Here is a 21,706-nt window from a genome sequence, read left to right as displayed (position 1 = left end):
CTTCCGTCCACTTCAATATAAAGTCAGCTACACCAACTGACTGGTTCCTTTCCAGAAACAGATTTGTCGTTAATGAACCTCTGTAGAGTGAGAGACATTCACCTTGTGTAAGAGAGAGAGAGGCTCGTCTGCACAGCTCAGCCTGTTAGAGCAGACGGCAGCTGTCCGACCTGCGCTGTCACATATGGTTGATATCCCATGATGCAACTGGGCCAATTAAGGTTATCTCATGAGAGCATTTGCCACCTTGTGTGTTTACACACATGCTGGAATATCCGAGGTGATGCTGACAGATTTCTTGACAGCATCAGATGAAAAGAGCGTTAGTAGGTGCAAAAATGAGAAGGGAGATTTGCACGTAAGACTTTGTGATAGAGTCCAACATTTGAGTGTTAACTCAAAGACTTAGTCACCGTAGGGTTTCCATAATGTTGGTTTTAATGGCCACTTAAAGCTCAATGGGATGGTTACTGTAGGTGTTTTTTGTCCTTTTTGAACATTTATAATTGTGTTTTTGGATCATCTCCACAGACACATTCAAATTCTTAATAAGGTTAGTAACTTAGTTTTCAAACTCAAGGTTGATTTTCTTAGGGGGTTACAGTAGAAGAGAGGGTCACCGGGTATTTAAAGTGCAAACAGTCAAAGATTGAGACAATCTGATCAGCTTTAGTGCAGTTTTTAGACCTGCTATGTACAGTGCAGTAGATACAATGTGGTGACCAGTGTTGGGCAAGTTACTTTGAAAAAGTAATTAATTATAGTTACTAGTTACTTCTTCAAAAAAGTAACTGAGTTAGTAACTAAGTTACAATATTCTAAAAGTAATTAATTACTTGAAAAGTAACTATTGCGTTACTTAAAAAAAACAAAACAAAAAAAAAACGTTTAACCCTCTGGGGTCCAGGGTGTAATTGGTCATATATAACTACTTTTGATGTTTCCTCCACATTTCACCTTTAAAAACAGTTTATTTGCCTTGTTTGGTTTCATCCTTTTCAGCACAACCTCACGTGTCTGAATTTACAGTTATGTTTTCATTTTGACATACTGTATTAACACAATTGATCTAAAATCAAACAAAGAACATAAAATCAGAGTAGAAAAGGTTATATTTTTTAGTGTAACAACCACTAAAAATGTTTAATGAATCATATTTCATAAGTTTAAATGCAAATATAAATGGTCAATTTTAAAATCCTATGCACAAGTTTTGCAAACAACAAAGTTATTTGCATCAATTTACCTTTTACCTTGATTTTTTAAATAACCATTTCAAACTATTTACAGAACAATCAGCTGTTCTTTATTCAATAAGACGCCACACAAATTATTTGTGCCACTCCAAAAAAATTATTTCTGTCCACCATAAAGGAGAACATCACAGCCTGATACCTGCAGGTCTGACAGCAGCAGGTGTATCACTCCTGTTTCTACCTGGAGACAGCAGTCGCCTCATTGTTCTGACACACATCACAAAACTATCCACAACACTACACACTAACTACACAAGACAACACACTAACTACACACTACAAACACGCTAAACGTCACAAATCTCTCACATCTTAAAACTCGCTCTCTCTCTTTTTCTGCTCTCTCTCTCTCGCCGTCATTCCTAAAACTTCCCGTTTTTTTTGTTTTTTTCTTTAAGTGGTCATGTGATTCGCTTACCACGACTACTTCATTCTTCCTCAGTCAAACAGCAGCACTCATGTGATTGTTTTGCCCCCTTAGCTCCAGGTGTTGTGCCAAAAAGTGATCATGACTACCGTCTGCGGGAGCGCGCGCAGCTGCTTAAAGCTGTAGCGTCCAGATTACTTACAGCTACTTCCGTGCAACTGATATAAGATGCGGTAAGCTGAACACAGCTTCAACCGTCTGTTTGTTGAAATATAGTAACGGACCGCGTTTTCTTGTTAGTAACTGTAACGGCGTTGTAACGATAGGAATAGTAATTAGTTAGATTACTCGTTACTCAAAAAAGTAATGCCGTTAGTGACGCCGTTATTGTAACGCCGTTATTCCCATCACTGGTGGTGACGTCAGCATGAAGTGTGGTCTCTTGCTCCAGTGGAGGCCTTCTGCTCCCAGGTGCCCCATTAATCCTTTATGCAAGCTAATGAGCGTTCCTGGGGGAAGCTCGCAGAGGGAGACACTAGTTTTACTGCTTCATACTAAAGCAACTCACAGTTACTTATCTGCTCACTATTTAGAATTATTCTGCTAAATTTCTCTCATGTACCATGTTTGAATTAGGAAGCACAGATAGTTTATTAAGGGTGGATGCAGGAAACAGCCAGCCTGACTCTGTCCTGAGATTAAAAATGCCTCTGTTGACAGCTCTAAATCTCACTGATTAACACACTATATCACTTTTGCTCAGCATGAATTGAAATAAAGTTAAAAAGGGGAATTTTGTTGTTTGTTTCACTTGGCTCTTTATTTCTCCTGGCATTAATTCCTGCTGTGTTACAAGTTTGTTGATGAAAACCTGCCAGGTTTAACTCATTATACCTTCCTCCTTCCTCTAGTTGGGCCCTCTGCTCCAGTAGACCAACATTTGAGTTTTCCTTTCTGGTGCCTAAACAGTTAAATTGTTAACCTTATATTCTTGAACTGTAGACTGTCGATGCTGTGTATCCTATAACCGTAGATGGACATGTCTATGAAATCAACTTAAAAAGAACTGTATTATGGTTTTAACACACTTTAGATCTTTTGAAAGAAATTGCCATTAAAACTTGATGTCTGTAAACTGACCAAGTATAGCTGATTTATTAATAATCTACAGTTACCTTTTGGTCCTCTGGTTCTAGCTTCTCCATTGGAAGTATTTGCTGCTTTCTTTCAGTCTGGGCTGATTTTCTGTTTTCATAAATTCTTCTTCAATCTTAAAATGCATGTGATGTTGGAGAGCAAACAGCAAATTAGTCAACAGAGGAAAACACTAAGAAATAAATAAGCTTCAGTTCTAGTGCCAAATAATTTTAATTCTACTGCGCTATTGAGCAGTTATGTAAATTGTTTAGAAAATCTCATCAAAATGCAAATGAAAAACATAACTAGTCTGATATTGTCATCTGCGTTACTAACGATGCAAACCGAATGTGTGATAAATATATAAAGGTTCCACTTATTGCTAAATATTAGTCAGTAAACAGCATTTATTACACAAACATTACAGTACATCGTTATTTTGAAGAGCGAGCACTCGGCAGCCGATACGCATGCGTACTGGAGCTCCGGGCAGGCAGCGGGATGTAGCGCCGTTGCTGTGGCTCAGTGCGCACCGAGCATCCAGAGCGCACGGTTACAATGAGCTTCCCCATCGGTCCGACTGAGAGCCAGCGTCAGTACCGACATCCCAGCAGCAGACACACCGCCACAGACACCAGCTCCGTCCGCCCGCAGCAGGATGCCCGGGGGAAAGAGAGGGCTTGTGGCACCGCAAAACACTTTTCTGGAGAACATAGTCCGGCGTTCAAGTGGTGAGTTCACGCGTAGGAGCGAAGCTTGCTTTGGGTTTGGTTTTACCAGATCGCTTGGACCAGGACTTTGATGGAATACAGTGTGTGTGTGTGTCTCTGTGTGTGTGTGTTTTATATCAGTGCAACGAGGGAGGTTTGTAGGATATAATCAAATAAAGTCACTTTATACCTGCATTTATTTATTTGCTCCCCGTGTGAGGCAACGTGAACCCAATATTATTCATCAGCCGATGCCCGTCAAACCCAAGCAAGAGATAAAAAAGAAGCTGATTTCAGAAATGAGAATATTTTCCAATCACATTGGATTTTGTTCGTTAAGGTCCCTCAACAGTTACAGTTTACGCATCGCCTTTAACTTTTCATGTTAAATTATTGAGTTTATGCGAGGCCATTATGTCGCCAGTTTTTTTTAATAAAGTTTATTTGTCATAAACTGAAGTTATTATAATTATTATTATAATTATTATTATAATAATAATTATTATTATTACACGGGAACAGACTGAAAGGACTACACAGTGGTTTGAATGTTTTATAGCATGCTCCGTCATGTAATGCTGTATCTGCGTTAGGTTTAGTTAGACGGAATGAACGATCTGCCTGGTTAAATAATAAAAACGTGCCCCGCTTTCCTTAAATTGCTAGGTATTACTCTGCATCACTGTTGACTGCTTTTTTTGTGTTGTTTCTGCACGAGAGGGAAAAAATCTTTGTTGTAAACTGCGCCTTGTCTTGGCACCGGCCTGAAAACGCGCTCTCGTCTCTATTAGATTGATTGCTTTCCTTTATCTTCCCAAAAACGTCTGCCGGGTAATTGGCCGGCAGACGTTTGAACACATTTGTGAACTGAGGAGGTTCAGGCTGTGTGGTGGTATTGAGGTCAAAAAGATGGTTCCGGAAAGGTGTTTCTGTCGCTTGTCCTTAGTCAAAAAAACATTTGTTGTAGTTTCTCTCGTGTTATTTCGGGGGTTTTTTTTGTTCAAGAAGTCACAAATGAAACTGTCTGGGATAATGTGAGCAGCAAAAGATGTTGATGTTGTACATTGTTCTCTGGCCTGTCAGCTCCTCCATACCTCAGGATTGATCTCAGTGCACCTTGGCATTGATTGTCCAAGTCTCTGATGCTCTGCTGGAGTGCTGGAATATTTTTTTCCAAAACCATATTCATTTGATATTTGATATTTTAATTATGGTGGAGGAGAGTGCTGTCACATAAATCCGAAATCTCCCATAACTATTCAACTGAATGGAGGTTAGTGACTGCAAAATTCATAGCACCTGGCTCACATCACTTTCAGATTTTGTGTTAATGTGCCCTATAGAAGTGTGCGTGGTCATCGGTAACAAAGACAACTTCACCAGTGTCAAAATGTTCTATCCCAGGATAAAAGCCTGAAAATACGCCAATCACTCTTCCATCAAGGGCACAAGGAGAGCCAAAAAACAGCAAAATTCAAATTTACGTTTTACGTTTACAAATGTAAACTTAAATTTAAATGATGACAGCAGCCGAAGTGTGTTAATGTAGAACTTCAGTGAGTAATGATGGGTATACAACCCCAATTCCAAAAAATGGATCATGGCTTCTTCTTTGCAACCTGGATTTGTGGCTGGCATGGTGAACTCTGCTCACAGACAGCGATTTCTAGAAAATGATGCTGTGATTTCCGACAGCATCTCTTTCATTTCCGTTCTACAGTTTATAGACATTGTTTTTTTGCAGATTGAGGTGAACCTCTGCCCATCATCACTTCTGAGAAACTCTCCCTCCCTAAGATGCTAATTTTATATCCAATCATGGTACTGACCAGTTAACAAAAGTTCCATTAGCAGTTTGTTTTACTTTTCCAGCCCTCTGCATGTTCTGTTTGACCAAATCTATGAAAAATCTTGTTGTTTTTGCTCATGCATATCCACCATCCCTCCTCTGCACATGTCCAAACCATCTCAGTTTTGCCTCTCTAACTTTATCGCCCAACCTCTACTCTACACCCTCTTCATAGCTGCCATCAATTCCTCCTTATTGTTCCTCTTCACTTCCTTATTCGTTAACTTTCCTCCATCCACCTTTGTCTCATTTCCTTCATTTATCAGCTCCTCAAAACACTCCTAACATTTTCTCAGGACACACTCTTCACTCATTAGTACATTTCCCTCTCTATCCTCAATCGCTCTAACCTGCTGCACATCCTTTCCGGCCTGAGCTCTCTGCCTACCCAGTCAGTACAAGATATGCAAATCACAGCATTCTGTTTTGTTTTATATTTTAAAAAGCATCCTAGTTTTTTGGAGTTGGGGTTGTATTTCCAGCTGGAAGTTCAGTACTGCTAAGCAGCTCCTGACATTTTTAAGGACATTGGAATGTGTTGGTAGGATGAGCTCTTACAGCACAACAGATTAAAAAAAAACAAAAGACTGAAGCATTTTTTTAATTTAAATGTATTATTTCTTTCATTCGGCTTTAATAAAAGTTTAGCAGTAACAGGTTTCATAGCCTGTCACACAGTTCTCTGAAAATTAAATCAGAGCTCTTAACTTTGGAACAATCTATTAAAAGTGGGTTTTAATAAAGTCCCACGATGGCTTTAGTTTTTCTTCAGGTGCTCCTGTGGTATCTGCCTTCAGGCAGCCATACTGGGCAGATACCACAGCCCAGCTAACGACTTGGCTGGGATGAAAGAGGAGAGTGGGAAAAGGTCAAGATGATTCAATGTGTTTTTTGTGTGTGTGGCATTAAGTCTTAGTCAGCACTTTAATTTTAAAGAGCCCACAGGAGGCTGCAGTCATCAGGTTTCAGGCTTAAAACAAGAAGGTGATAAATTAAGTAACTCTCGTTCCCTTTAGTGTTGAAAAAATCTGTTAAGTAATTGTTTGGAAAGTGATGCAGAGAACAGATGAGGCTGATATTGTTCCGGACTCTTCTGTCCATCTCACCCCTTACCCATGATGCTCTGCGGATTTTTTGGGGGATCATTTTTCAGCTCCATCAGCACGTAAGCCTGAAGCATTTTGCACTAAATTAAATAAAAAAGTTATTTTAATCAAATGCCTGTTTCAAACTAAACTTTTGGGTGAATGAAAAATCTGGAGATGTTCTCCTGTGGGTGGTGCCAGAGAACACATCATATTAGGCTCAGTGGAGATGGTGGAAGGTGGACAAGACCAGGTGAAAGTCTCAGATGTATTGGCAACCCCTAAGCTTTTTCAGTTGTTCATTTATCAGATTGTTAGTTAAGACATCTGAGACTCGTGTAAGACTTGGCTTAGTTTTCATCAGTTCGCTGAACTCTGAATAAGATATGAGGTTATGCTTCGCTGAGCTGGTTATAATTGAACTTACACCAAAAGTCCTCCTAGAAGCAAATCGTTTGTTTTTGCTTTGTGCATTTAAAAATCTTCAGTTTTCCTGAAACCACATACCACATTTACATTTTCTGTGGGGTGTTTGAATGTTCTCTCTGGGCACTCTGGTTTCCTCCCACAGTCCAAAGACACGCAGTTTGTGGGGTTAATTGGTGGTTCTAAGTTGGACGTAGGTGTGAATGGTCTGTCTCTCTGTATAATCCCACCTCTTGCCCTATGGTAGCAGGGATAGGCTCCACTACGTGGAAGTGGATTGATGGAAATTTCCAGCTAATCTGCTGTTGTGGGACATTGATTCAAAGGTTTTATTTCATAATATCCCTGCTGAGCTCTAAAGAACCCACTCTATACAGTACTTGGATTTTCTTTTCCATTGAATCCAGGAAAAAAATAAATAGCTACAGTGAAGTTTAAAAATATTATCCGTGATGCTTCCACAACCACAAAAACAAAATTCAAGGTGTTTTTACAAGCCATGTCCTGTTTGGATATGGCCTTCCACTCCTCATTTTTCATGTTGTAGAAGTGCTCTCTCATAACAGGAGGGGCTGTTAAAAGAAAAAACTTCTCTTCTTGTAGCAGGAAAGAAAAACGTGTCAGTGGAGACATAAAATCAGTGAGAATATCATTTAAAAAAAAAAGTGAAAACCAGCCCCCGGTGATACTTTGACTGTCAGCCGGCTGTTACGGCTTCATGAAGATAGTTAATATTATAAAAGATCACCGTTCCCCTTTGAATATACTCGCACACTTTCAAATGCCATCTATATGCTTTTCCAGTATATCTGTGGTCACATGATCATTGCAAGGCGTTCAGCTGATGAGTTTTTAAAAAATGTACAATTGTTAAAAAATCAAATATCACCCTGCCAGCTGGCAGGCCAATGCAGTGATAGAGGTTTTCCCCTGACTACAGCAAGAACGTTTTTATGATCGCTTTTTTTTTTTTTTATCATTAGATGGCTGACTGGTGAAATCAATAGAGTGTGCTGCTTGAGGGTTTTACCCATCAGTCTGTAAATGGCTGAAAGAGCTGCTGACACACCTTCAACAACTCATCCGCTCGTGTCTCACTGCAGAAATTTTATTGTCTTTCCAGAGCTTAAATGCTGTTTCACAGAGTTTTGCTCAATGCTGTAAATGTAGAACAGGTGGAAATGCTGCTTTTTGTGCATACATGCAGTCTTATTTGATTGGCTGCTACAGTATCTTTATCTACAATCCAACCTTTGACCAGCCAACTGTTTTATTTTGGAAGAGAGAAGTCTCTCTGAGTTACCAGGACAATATTCCTGGCAGGTGATAAAGGACGTCACTGGTTTTGCATGTTCATGCCAAATACTGCTGTCTGTTTTTTGACTTCTCAGACATGTTAACCAATGAGTTAGCTTCATAAATATCCATTCTCTTCCGCTTATTCAATTCAGGCCCACATTGGGGTTGGAGCCTATCCCAGCTGTCTTAAATCAGCGGTCACCAACCTTTTTTGCGCCACGGACCAGTTTAATGTCAGATAATATTTGCACAGACCGGCCTTTCAGGTGTCGTGGACAAATACAACAAAATAAAATGATACAACCAAGACAAAATATAATAATAAATGTGAATTCACTGTGTAATTGTGTAACTTTATTATCAGCGTCCTCCTGAAATGCGCCAACAACATTGAGAGCAACGTCCTCCTTTCTGCCTCTTAATGCTCTCTGGTCGCTATGGTAATGCGTAAATATTTCTTTCAAAATAAGATACACAACTACAACACGGAAAAAGACAGAGTTAATGATAAAAACCCTGAAAACCATAAATTTCACACCTGAGCCTTATCTCTCGCGGCCAGGTACCAAACAACTCACGGACCAGTACAGGTCTGTGGCCCGGGGGTATGGGACCGCTGTCTTAGGGTGAGAGGCAAGACACCGTTAGCCTCACATAGAGACAACCATTCGGGCACCTATGGGCACCTAGAAACATCATTTAACCTGCATGTCTCTGAGCTGTGGGAGGAAGCCGGAGTACCGGAGAACGCAAAAACAGGTTGAACATCCTCCACACAGAAAGACCAGCCTGATGGTGGAAAAGGAGGTGTATGCTGTGAGGCAACAGTGCTAATCACTGCAATAATAATAATGGATTGGATTTATATAGCGCTTTTCAAGGCACCCAAAGTGCTTTACAATGCCATTATTCATTCACTCTCACATTCACACACTGGTGGAGGCAGCTACGGTTGTAGCCACAGCTGCCCTGGGGCAGACTGACAGAAGCGAGGCTGCCATATCGCGCCATCGGCCCCCCTGGCCAACAGCAGTAGGGTAAAGCATCTTGCCCAAGGACACAACGACCAGGACAGAGAGCCCAGGGATCAAACCGGCGACTTTCCGGTTACAGATACGCTTCCCAACCCCCTGAGCCACCATGCAGCCCTTAAACGTGCTTCATATAATTAGTAACTATTACAGTGAACCTTTATTTACTTTGTTAACATTATGATATTGTTATTTTCTGTAATCACCTACTTTTTAATGGAAAGAGCCTTAAAAATGAAACAGTTGTTACTATTTTCTTGCTCGTGTGTTCTGTTGTGATTTCGAGGAGATGCAAACATCGGAGAGATCGGATAGATTTAGCTGAAGTCTTTTGGGATTTCCTTATGCAGCAGCTGACTGTCAGCTTGAGGATGTTTAGGTGTATAACAGACAGCGACAGGAGAGTTTGGGAGATGTGTTGTGCACGGCTTAACAATGAAAAGGTTATTTGCTTTAAAAAACTCAGCTGCCTCTTTAGCTCAGCGGGTGAGCAGACAACCTCGCGGCCAGAGTGCAGCAACCTGGGTTCAAGTAACCCATGGACCTTTGCAGCATGTCTTCCCTCTTCTCTCTCTCTCCCCCTTTTCTGTCTATTTTCACTGCTTTACTATCTAATAAATGCAAACATGCCAAAAAAAAACCCTTAAAACATCATCTCGGCCCATTATGATTAGGGTGTTATTTCTTTGAGTTTGGCTATCAGTTATATATATTATTAAATGGTTCAGCAATATCTGGGTATTTCATAGCATGAAGAGCAGTCATGGCTGTTTCCAGCTTTTCCGAAAACAAGACAGTAAAAGTTGATGCACTAGATGGCTTTTACTTTGAAAAGACTCTAAGGGATTAAACAGAGTTTTGGCCTACCCTGCAGTGCTGCTGATTGGGCTGTGTTTAGTGTGATAGGTTGATGCATAACTCATGAGCAGTGATAATTTGTTGGGTTAAGCACAAGGAGGGAATCAGAGGCACAGTGGGGCCAGAGCCATCAAGTAAGTAAATCTTTCTCATGGGCTGTTTTAATTTCAAGTAAAGGAATAATGTGTTTTATAATTATTATTAAATTATAAACAATACCCGTCCTCCATATTTCTTTAGTCATAGTTGCTCCTGATGAAGAGTCATTTATCATTTTTAGCTTTGATTGTATTGCGCTACACCTCAAATACATTAAGAGTAAAAAACTGAACCTCGCTAATCCTGAAACTCAATGTGTGTGTGTTTTAATATACTCCAGATAATTTATGTACAAAAAATTGAATATGTCATTGGGACTGCTCCCATCTGTTAAACTTAAGCAGCATTATGATTTGCATAAGATTTGTACAGCTAATTGTTAAACAGTCAAAACCTTCTGCATTGTTCTCCTCAGTGACCAAGCTATCACCATGCAGAATATATCAAATGAATTATTAATGTCTGTGTGGTTAAAAAGGGAAAGGAGAAAGGGCAAGAAGCTGCTGGTGGTATTTTTCCTCTGCCCTGATGTTTCTGCAGTCTCATTTGTGCCAGACTGTAGCTGCTGGGTAACTCATTCAGATTGAAGAAGGGGGTCTGGGAGGTTTATGGTTTTCTCACTCATTCTTATAGATTGCATGTCTGGGGGGAATTTGTGTTCATTCTTGTTCATAAGGTCATGTCCATTATTTATTTTGTCCTTATAAGTAAAATTGACTTGAAGAATCAGGTTCAGGTGACTTTTGTATCCATAAAGTTGGACCAAATATTCATGATGCAGATGTGTTTTTCTATCTGATAAACTAAAACAGTAATAAACACTAACAAAATATATAGCATACTATACATGGTATTAGGGCAGGGCAATATGGCCAAAAATATTTATCACGATATATATTTTAAAATTTACGATAACGATATAACTGACACGAGACAAAATACTTTACAACTCCTCAACTTTATTAGTGCAAAAAAATAAAACAAAAACCCATCAATGTATTTTCACTTAAACAAGCAGCTGAGTTTTATGTGCATTAAAGTTATATAAAAATGTAACAGTGCAAATGCAAATTCCTTGCTGACAGTTTAACTAAAAGGCATTTCCAGTGGAAATTGGCCGACATATCCTCAGCATAACCATGTATAATTTCCACAAAACCTAGATTATACACACACAATATGGTAATATTATGTTGAAGCGCAGTACGTGTCACTCCGCGAGGCTCCTGCCTACGATAGCCGTAATGCTCCAACAATCCATCAAGCGGTGCAGGTTCGTAGCTTCGTAGTAAAACATTTTTTGACAGATTTTCGAGCGCCGTGTAGCACATAAAATCAGTTCGAGGTCAGTAACATTATATCTTTATATTTATATATATTATATCCTAACATTATACCGGTATTACTGTGAACGGTATGATATGGCGCAAGCCTTACATGGTGCACTGTAGTTTAAGACCCAAAAAAGGTGGAGGAAAGCGCGGAGCTATGTGTGACATCTCAAATATATCAAGTTACCAGGGGCATTGAATTCAAATGTGAAAGGAATAACGATCTAAATGTTATCTTCAACTCCACTGAATCATTAATCTTTAGAAAACAATACATATACACATATATGTGAATATAAAGAAATATCATTAAACAAATAAAACAGGAACTCTTCAGACTCTTAATGTCATAATGATCTGTTTTAATGCCAGTATCCTGCTGTTTTTCTTCTCATAGTACATTATATATATATATATATATATATATGGTAAATGGACTGATTCTTATATAGCGCTTTTCTACTCTCTCGGAGCACTCAAAGCGCTCTATACAACATGCCACATTCACCCAATCACACCCATTCTCACAAGCACTTTATCTATACTTAGTGCTGTCTAATTACATTCACACACATTCATACTCCGATGGACGCATCGGAGAGCAACTTGGGGTTAGTATCTTGCCCAAGGATACTTGACATGCAGACTGGAGGAGCCAAGGATCGAACCACCAACCTTCCGATCAGTAGGTGACCTGCTCTACCTCCTGAGCTACAGCCACCCCTAATATATGTGTATATGTGTGTGTGTGTGTGTGTGTGTGTGTGTGTGTGTGTGTGTGTGTGTACAGGCAGGGAATTATCTACAATACAATGTTACAGTGTTTAAGAAAAATAAGTATTTGATCCCTACAAAACCATCAAAAAGCAAACATGAAGCTTGGTGAGAAGGTGACAACTTTTGGTGCAGTTATTTGAAAACAGAAGAAATGAACTTCAGTCGCCTTCAGCCTGGAGCTCTGTGCATCTCCATCCAGCTCCATCAAGTCTCAAGGGTCGAGGAAGCTCATAAAACAGGTGGTGGATCAGCCCAAAGCTACACAAGAGGAGCTTGTTAATGATCTGAAGACAACCACAGTCACCAAGAACTGCACTGGTAACACACTACATTATAATGGACTCAAATCTTGCAGCACCCCCATCTTAGGTTTGACAGTAAACATCTAAATGAGTCGGAGAAGGCTTAGGAGAAAGTGTCGTGGTCAAAGAAGAACCAAAATTAAGCTCGACTCGCCATGTTTGGAGGAAGAGAAATGCTGAGGATGACCCAAAGAACATCATCCTCACAGTCAAGCATGGAGGTGGAAACATTATGCTTTAGTGTTGTTTTTCTGTTAAGGGTACAGGATGACTTCACAGTATTAAGGGGTGGCTGTAGCTCGGGAGGTAGAGCAGATCATCTACTGATTGGAAGGTTAGTGCTTCGATCCCTGCCGATCCCCGGCCTGCCAAGCATCCTCGGGCAAGATACTAACCCCAAGTTCTCTTCGATACATCCATTGGAGTATGAATGAGTGTGAATGTTAGATAGTAAACATAGAAGGAAGTGCTTGTGTGAATGGGTGTGATTGGGTGAATGTGCATCTTATAGCTTTGAGTGCTCAGGGGGAGTAGAAAAGCGCTATATAGGAATCAGTCCATTTACCCCTTAAAATCATGGACGAGACACTGAAGATGGATCATGGAGCTTCCAGCACGGCAATGACCCAAAACATTTTGCTCAGGCACCAAAGGAGTGGCTAAAGAAGAAGCACATTAAGGTCATGGAGTAGCCTAACCAATCTCCAGACCTCAGTCATCAGGAAAATCTGTGGAGGATCTAAAGCTTGGAGTTGCCAAGCAGCAGCCAGGAGCCCTGAAGGATTCAGAGAGTTTCTGTAAACAGGCGATGACCAAAATCCCTCCAGAGATGTGTGCAAACCTAAGAAATATCTTACTGCTGTGCTTGCCAACAAAGGTTTCTCCAACAAGTACTCAGTCATGAGTCATGTTTTGTTTAGGCGATCAAATACTTATTTCACTCAGTGACTCGCAATCAGTCAAACTTTTATGTAATGTGTTTTTGGATTTTTGGTTAATATTCTGTCTCTCTCCATTAAAGCAAAACTACAAAAAGATTGTTCATTAAGTGAAGTTTGTGCAAGTGAGCAAACTTACAAACATAATTATTTAAGTTTCACAAAACCTTGGCCCGGCTCTGGAAAGGACTATTCATCAAGTGTCGTTTTTTAAATGAAACGTAAAGCCTGCTCGCTCTTTACATGTGATTAGTTTGGACCGATGGATACACAGCTTAGAGGACAAAGCAAAAAGACATAAAACAACCACAAAGTTGAGTTTAAAGTCGAGTCCTCATTTCTCTGTTTTAGAAATGCTTTGAAACAGCATCGATACTGAACCATGACTATACCAAACAATTCTTTGACTAGGAGCAATTTAGTAATTCCTCACCCGAATGTTTGTTTATTTTCTAAAATTCAATTATTTTAAGCCGAAAGGATTATTAATGAATCGTTGTTATGGCTCACACAGGAAGAGAGACACTTCACCACTTTGGCTTCCCCGTCTTGATTAAAGTTGTTTGGCAGAGTCTTTGGTTTCATAAAAAAACGCTCAAAGGCTAAAATGATAAGAATTAAACTGCTCAGACTACTGCAACATTATCAGTACTCAGTACCCAGCAGCTGAAAGCATCACTACCGAGACTGAAAAATCATAATCGTGATTTTTTTTAAATCAAGTAATCGAGTGTAATGAAAGCAGAGGGCCAAAAGCTCGAGATGATTCAGGCGGACTGTCTTGAAGTAAGCCTTACTCAGCTCCTTATTCCATAGGGCACACATACGGCTGCAGCTTTTAAGTTCAGAGTTTTTGAAGTCTGTCTTACTGCATGCTGGCTCACAGAGTTCTTGCTTGCTGTAATCGTTCCTCCTCATGTTAGCAGTGCAGCATGTCCCCTCCGCTGTGAGTTGTTTCAGAGTCAAACCATTTCCTCTGGTTTAATAGCTTTGCAACAAGAGCTCTAACAAATCGGTTTAAAGTCGAATCACTTTTTTGTGGTTTGGCTAAACAAAAAGTTCATTACTAGTATAGTAATATAGTATATTTAAAGCAAAGCTTAAAGAACCTTTACAATCAGTTTTCAAAGATCCATTAAAGTATGCATCCTCTGAAATTCTGAGGTCCTCAAACCAGAAACTCTCCTTTCATCTCTTCCCACTAAGACTACAAACAGAACAACATGTTGGCTTCATGAAGAGAAAAACTAAAACTGACACGGCCAGTCTAACACATCTTTATCCAGTCCTCCTCAGAGGCTTAGAAGCTTTGTAGGCTTTTATCTGTTATTTATATTTGATGCTGTCTGGAGCTGATGTTCTGTCTTTCCTGTCTGTCTGTCAGAGACCAGCTTTCTCCTGGGAAACGCCCAGATCGTGGAGTGGCCCATAGTTTACAGTAATGACGGATTCTGCAAGCTGTCTGGCTTCCACAGAGCCGAGGTCATGCAGAAGAGCAGCACATGCAGGTACAAGTCAAATTAGATTTTGTATCATTACCAGACATTTGAAGTGGACCTGATATGTTTTTATTTGTTTTCTGGCATATATTCACTGTTGCACTGAAGGATGCTCAAATTAAAAATATCTGAAAGTTCAGGTAATAAACTGAAAAACTTAGTAAACTGCAGTCAGAGCAGTTTACTTGCATGTGATTGGCTGCGACCAAAGTCGACCTGCCTGCTTGTTGTTTGAGCCTAATGTCTGGAAGGAACAGCCAATCAGAAGAAGGTTGGCTAAGACACTGGGTTGATTGAGGGGTGCATCAAGGTCCAGCATGAGATCAACTATTTTGAACTCTGAATCATGCAGAGCTACTGTCTTTGAGTCCAAGAAGAAAAAAGGTGGAAATAAGAATAGGTTCATTTTAAAGACTGCAAATATGCACATATTGTTGTGTAACACAGCATTATTAGTTATAGCGTGGTAATGGAGCAATAATCCAATCCCAGTTTAGCTATATATGCATTAAATTTCATCTTCACATTTGCATACAGTTCTTTGCTGAATTTCTAGTAGACTCATATGTCTTATTTAGCTCCCGGGTTTATGCATTTTTAATGGTTTATTCTTCAGTGAGAGTGGGACTCATAAAAAACCAATTTTTTTCAACACTATTGTATTTATAACCACACCAGACTAGCCATGATTCATAGCTCAAACCCTGTCACTTTCAAAGTTCTCTATTTAGCCTGCAAAGATACACGCAAACAAAGAAAAGGTTTCAAAGTGTCAATTGTTTTGCACCTCCCTAATTCTGTCCTCCTCTAGCCAAAAGAAAAACTCTTGTTTTGAAAGAGAGGAAGTAGAGAGAGGATGGCACACCACTCAGTGAGTGTCTGAAATGAATCCAGTCTGGAGCTGTCAGGGGAGCTCTTCCCAGTCCACCTCGAGGACGGTGCCCTGCTCGCCTGTCAGTCAAGATGTTTTAAAATTTGACTCCCTTTCCTCAGGCTGCTCTCAGATGTGACTGGAGGGTGGTGTGTGTGTGTGGGGTGGGTGGGTGGTGGGTGGGGGTGGGGTCGGCCTTGACTAGCCTGCGGCTAAAAAGACTCCATTCGGACACTGAGCTGAGTGAGAACAGAGACACGGATTTATCCCTGTGCTTCCTGCTGCTCTGGGCTGAAGAGGACGCTGAGACTGACAATGCGCTCAGTCGTGACACTGAGAGGATTGAAGAGGCCACTGAGAGCTTAAACTTACAGGCTGCTGCCAAACTGATGGAAGACAGCAGCTTGTTAATGGGGTCCAGAGACATTTCTTTTTCTTTTCAGTCTTTTAACTGTGGTACAAAAGGTATGCATCTGTAACAGTGGTGCAGATGTGCTGACATTTCACATAAAATCCTAATAGCAGTAAGTCCAGGAAATAACAAAACAATTTCATAAAAAGTGAAGGTAGATCTCTTCAGCTGGGAATTGAAGATGAAACAGTATGCTATACAAATTGCAGTGTTTTGCTTTTGGATTTTTATCAGCCAACCTACAAAGGACTCGTGTCTTAGACTGGTCCCATAGGCCGATCACCACACCACTACACGTGTATTGCTGGATTTCCAAGTAATTCAACATGCAAATGTGGAAAGCCAAAGCCCGTGAGAGCAGGAGACCCCCATACAGAACAAGAAAGATATGCCATTAATTAACTTAAGAACTGTGGGCAGATTAAGCAGCTTTAGTCTGCCCACACTGATTCACAGATTCACTTATTGGATGGATAGAAAGGCCAGCGGAGGATGTGGGCTGGCACTGACAACAGCTAATCCTAAACTAATGCTGTGCTTGATTTTTCACATCATTTCACTGAACTATGTCTTCAGCTCGCAGTAAGGCCAGGTTGAATTTTCCACTCTGCTTACTAATATGTCTGACATCACTGGTGACATCATTGCTACAAGGCGACATTCAACTTTGGCCCATTCCATTAGAGGTTAGAGGGCGGGGTTAGATGTCAAATCCCAGTTTTCTGAAAACGTCCAATTTCTGTGTTCACATCATGGTGCTGTGGTGGGTAGCACTGGTGCCTTACAGTAATGGTCCTAGGTTTGAATCCAGTCTGTAGTCTTTCCATGTGGGGCTTTAGCCTTTCTTTGGTAGACCTGTCCGGGGTGTACCCTGTCTCTTGTTGTATGATAGCTGCTGTTGGCTCCTGCATCCCTGATTTGGATTTTAAAAAATGGATGGCTATACTTTGCATTTCTAACCAAAAGATGTTGAAATTTAATAAAATCCTCATTTTAAGTTCTTTGGCAAAGCTGGAAGAAAACATAAAAGCATTTACTGAACTCAAGGATGAACTGATCAGGATCTAGTCACTGAGTTTGTTTGTGTATCAAGGAAAGATCAAGTGAAAGTCTAAACTGGTATTTCATTTTCAAATGGTCGAAGGTCACCTGCACTGTGGCAGTATAATGGATACAATAGTGACTGAATCTGTGCCCACACTAAAAAGTACAAATGTGTGTGGATGTGCAAACTGGAACTGGAATTTGATCTTGGAAAACAAAGTAGGAGAAATGTATAAATGTTCCCTTTATGGAATGATTACTCTATGATTACTCTATTACTTCTATTGAACCAAAACATAAGAATTAATGGAGTTTTGATGGTGAGATAACACATTGACAGTACCATTAATAACATATATGAAATATCATACAGAGGTATGAAAGACTGATGATTGATTGTTGCAGTTTCTCATATTGCTTATTTCCCTTCACAGTTTTATGTACGGAGAGCTGACAGACAAGAAGACCATCGATAAAGTCAGACAGACGTTCGACAATTATGAATCTAACTGCTTTGAAATCCTGCTGTACAGAAAGAACAGTGAGTGTTCACTTCAGTTATTTCTTGATGTGTCTCATCATGTCTTTTATGTAATTTTTTAACACATATACATTACTGATAGCCTTCTGTCTGCATTGTTGTCATCATTTCTATCAGTGTGTATTCAGTTGAGTTATGTTAAGGTCAGTTATGTTTTTGTATTTTGATTTCAACATTCTATCAATCGATTATTTCTTTTCATTTTTGTTTGATTTCACATGTGCTTGACAGACTTTAGTGCACCATGTTTGAAATATAGATTTTTTAAAATTTATATGTCTTTTAAGGATGTGAGATTTAAATCACTGCTCATGTTAGATAAAGGCAATAAATGGAGGGCAGATACAATTTGATAAAATGAATTTAAAAATGTAAACACAGGGTCGTTGACTGTGTATTTGAACAATAGTAAAGTATACCAACTGGGCATAACATTATGACCACCTGCCTTGCCTCATCCAGCTTGACTTCTTTCCATAGTGCATCCCGGTGCCAGGTGTTTCCCATGTAAGTGACACAGATGTATCCGGTTTTCCACATGATGTAAAAGATTCATCATCACCTTCTTCCATTCCTCCGTTCTCCAATGCTGATGCTCACATGGCCACTGTTGGTGCTCTCGGCATGGATAGTAGTCAGCGTGGTCACCCTGACTGGTCTGCGGCTATGCAGCCCCATACAGAACAAATTTTGATGTACTGTGGATTCTGACATGTTTCTATCAGAACCAGCTTTAACTTTACTGGCAATTCGAGCTACAATAGCTCATCTGTTGGATCACATGGAACAGATTTCGCTCCCCACATATGAATGAGACTTGCCTGCCCATGACCCTGTTGCTGGTTCAGAAGGTAGCAGGGAGTTAGCTCACTAGTTTCCATCTAAATATACCATGTTCTGACTGAGGGATTTCTGAAAAAATTAAAACGTACAGCTCTGCTATCTATTCTGACATAAATGAAGACAGAAAACTAAACAGTAGTGACGTTTGTAGGGCTACTGAAGTTTGGCTAGCTGGTATATAACGGTGTGCTACATGGTGGCTAGCTACACAGCTAGGGTTAGCATACTATAAACACATTAGCACAGTGAAAACCTTTTTCCACTTGATAAAAGTTAACGTGAGGGTTCCCGATGGTTAGGGACAAACACAATTGCATGGCAGAATCCTGAAAATAGACCAAACAACTGAACAACTGAGATAATCCATCCACAATTCGAGGTTAGTCATTAATATACTGCTGCATGGGCTGGGCTGTAATCACATAACAAGGTTTTAAAAACTGAGCTTTAGAATGAACAGTGCTAATAAAAACTGAGAGAGGCGGACAGTGATTACAGCCTTTTTTTTAGAGGCTTCTTCAGATTAAGTAGAACAAGATACAAAGCTTTAAAACACGTTAAAAACACAACAACCTTAATAAACGCAGAGTAGTTTGGACCCAGAAGCAGGGTTCATATGTCAGCACTTAAAGACCGGATATCCCACCCACTAACAGGAGCCATGAGCCATTCACTTTACCTGTCAGTGCTTATAATGTTAACCTGAGAGGTACTAGATCAGTGTGTTAGGACAACTGACAAGCTGGAACTACAAAATGGTCCATCTTTGAGTGCAGAATGGACAAGGAAATAAAAACTTTTACCATGGCACAAATTTGATGGTAAATGCCCTGCATATGTATAGCGCTAGTCTAGTCCCTAAGGACCCCAAAGCGCTTCACACTACATTCAGTCATTCACCCATTCACACACACATTCACACAGCTGCCCTGGTGCGCACTGACAGAGGCGATGATGACAAATTATGAGAGCAGGGCGCTCATAGAGGCGTTTGTGTAATACGTGAATGAGGCGAATTCTTTATGTGTGAAGTATTTTCTCTTCTTTTCCTTAGTACACGAGGATTAATTGTTTTGCTTCTTTATCTACTGGCTTCCTTAGGGTGCCATCCACTGCCCCCTTAAAAGCTGAAAGAATATCACTTTGACCTCTGACACATCCACTTAGTTCAATTGCCATGTTTACCACTCTCACAAAGTACCCAAGTGCCATGTGAGTGCTGGTTCAGGACTCAACTCAGCCTTTTGTACTAATGAGTTAGCATGTTCATTGCCACAAAATTGCTTAAATTTCAAAGTAAGAAACCAGAATATGATATTTCTTTTTATTCTCATGCCAGAATGACTTATGTTTTTAAATTCAATTAAATAAAATGTTATTTATATAGCACCAAATTACAACAACATTCATCTCAAGGTGCTTTATACAATCAGACGACCCCCTATGAGCAAGCACTTTTTGCAAAAAAACCTAAATCTTTAACCAGATATAAAAATAATGGTTATCACACACTGGTGTGTAATTCAGTTGTTTTCTTTGTTAAGATAAATATCTCTAAAATCCATTATTGGCATATAGATTTAAACGTATATATTTTTTTACATTTATTCTAATATCTGATACAGACTCTTATGAAACCAACCACATTTGACTCAGTGGCACAAAGATTGTCTTCTGAGAGTCTTAATGTGGTTGTTTGGTCCTGATAATGGAGCATAATTAATGGCTAGACTATATTTGTATCTGCCCTCTGTTGATTGTTTGAGCAAGCCCAGAGCAGCAATTTAGATGTGAAATCACTTTAATCTGTTTTCTGCAAAGACAGCAGAGATGTCATAAAAGCTAGTGCAGTAATAAAACATTTCTTTTCCACAACTTGTTCCTGTGCAACATATATTTTTCACACTTTGAAAGAAGTGGTCAAAGGTTTGTGGACACCCTAACACAAAACCCTAATGGAAGCATTGATAAGTAGTTTGAAACATTCTTTTAGTAAAGCAACATAAAGGTATAATGTTTCAAACCTAGTAAGGATTCCACAAGAGATTGTTCAGATTACATTTGGTAAGGTTGTTTCGAGCATCATGGATGTTAAATCCTCAATGGTGACACTGTCTTGGGTCTATTTGTTATTTTGTTTTATAGTGACTTCCTTTGCACATAGGTACTCTAAGATTTGATGATGTTTTGTTGCAGGAAGTCCTGTTTGGTTCTACATGCAAGTGGCTCCCATCAGGAATGAGAATGACAAGGTGGTGCTGTTCCTCTGCACTTTTAAGGACATTACCCTCTTCAAGCAGCCCATCGAAGATGAAACTACTAAAGGTGGGTGTTTTCACACTGCACAAATGTTTCCCTCCTTCTGTTGAAAATTCGTTTTGTGTGGAGGACGACGGAGGGCCCAAAGTCTTGACAGATTTGAAAACCCGACGCTCCCTAGTGCAGATGATGATCAGCTTGGTGCTCTGAACCACTTGAAAAGATTATGTTGTGTTTCTGGTTTATTAGACAGCAACACACTATGAAGAATAACAGCAGAGCAGTGCATGACATGTGACAAAATGTCTGAGTGCAAAAGAAATTAATACATGGCTGGATGCTCCAATGCAATGCAATCTAACACCACTTGGCTTGTGATCGGACGTGTAATTAGCTTTCTGCATCCTTGTCCTTCAACAGCTTTTTTCTTCCTTTCTCTCCATCTCCTTCTGCATATTTACACTCCTACACTTTATTCTTTTCCTTTTATTACCTGATGTTTCTCTAAACTTCCTTCACCTTATCTTTAACTTTTCTTTATCATTCCCCACCTTTTCTTGCCCTTCATTTACGGTACTGACGTTCTCTTCCTTATCCTAGTTTCTTAGCTTTTCCTCTTCGTTCTTGCATCTTTTTCTTTGAGCACCTGTTTTGTTTATCATCCTTCTCTCTCTTCCTCTGTTTTGCTCAGTCATCGTCTTCGCCTTTCATTGAATTCTCTCTGATATTCTCTGGTTACTGATTGCTACCTCCGTTACATTCTCTGTGTAAT

The 21,706-nt window shown here is 39.8% G+C and overlaps 1 protein-coding gene across 3 annotated transcripts in view; it reads left to right on the top strand.

Annotated features, from left to right (window-relative positions):
* The first annotated feature begins 3,250 nt into the window (after positions 1–3,250).
* kcnh5b (potassium voltage-gated channel, subfamily H (eag-related), member 5b) overlaps positions 3,251–21,706 on the top strand; it is a 199,346-nt gene continuing 180,890 nt past the window's right edge. For 2 of the 3 annotated variants that reach the window (XR_014871273.1, XM_085144144.1), the window contains exons 1-4: positions 3,254–3,491; positions 14,850–14,973; positions 17,726–17,832; positions 20,872–21,000. Coding sequence is in view for 2 of the 3 variants with exons in the window: in XM_085144144.1 (XP_085000270.1) it covers positions 3,419–3,491; positions 14,850–14,973; positions 17,726–17,832; positions 20,872–21,000 (433 nt within the window). In the remaining variant the exon portion in view is untranslated. Of the gene's footprint in view, positions 3,492–14,849; positions 14,974–17,725; positions 17,833–20,871; positions 21,001–21,706 lie in introns of all 3 variants that reach the window. The other variant, XM_085144145.1, reaches the window with a different exon arrangement.

Source organism: Neolamprologus multifasciatus, chromosome 19 (assembly GCF_963576455.1).
Source record: "Neolamprologus multifasciatus chromosome 19, fNeoMul1.2, whole genome shotgun sequence".
Taxonomy (NCBI): Eukaryota; Metazoa; Chordata; class Actinopteri; order Cichliformes; family Cichlidae; genus Neolamprologus; species Neolamprologus multifasciatus.
The sequence above is the reverse complement of the archived record's forward strand: the minus strand, read 5'-3'. Positions and strand labels throughout refer to the sequence as shown.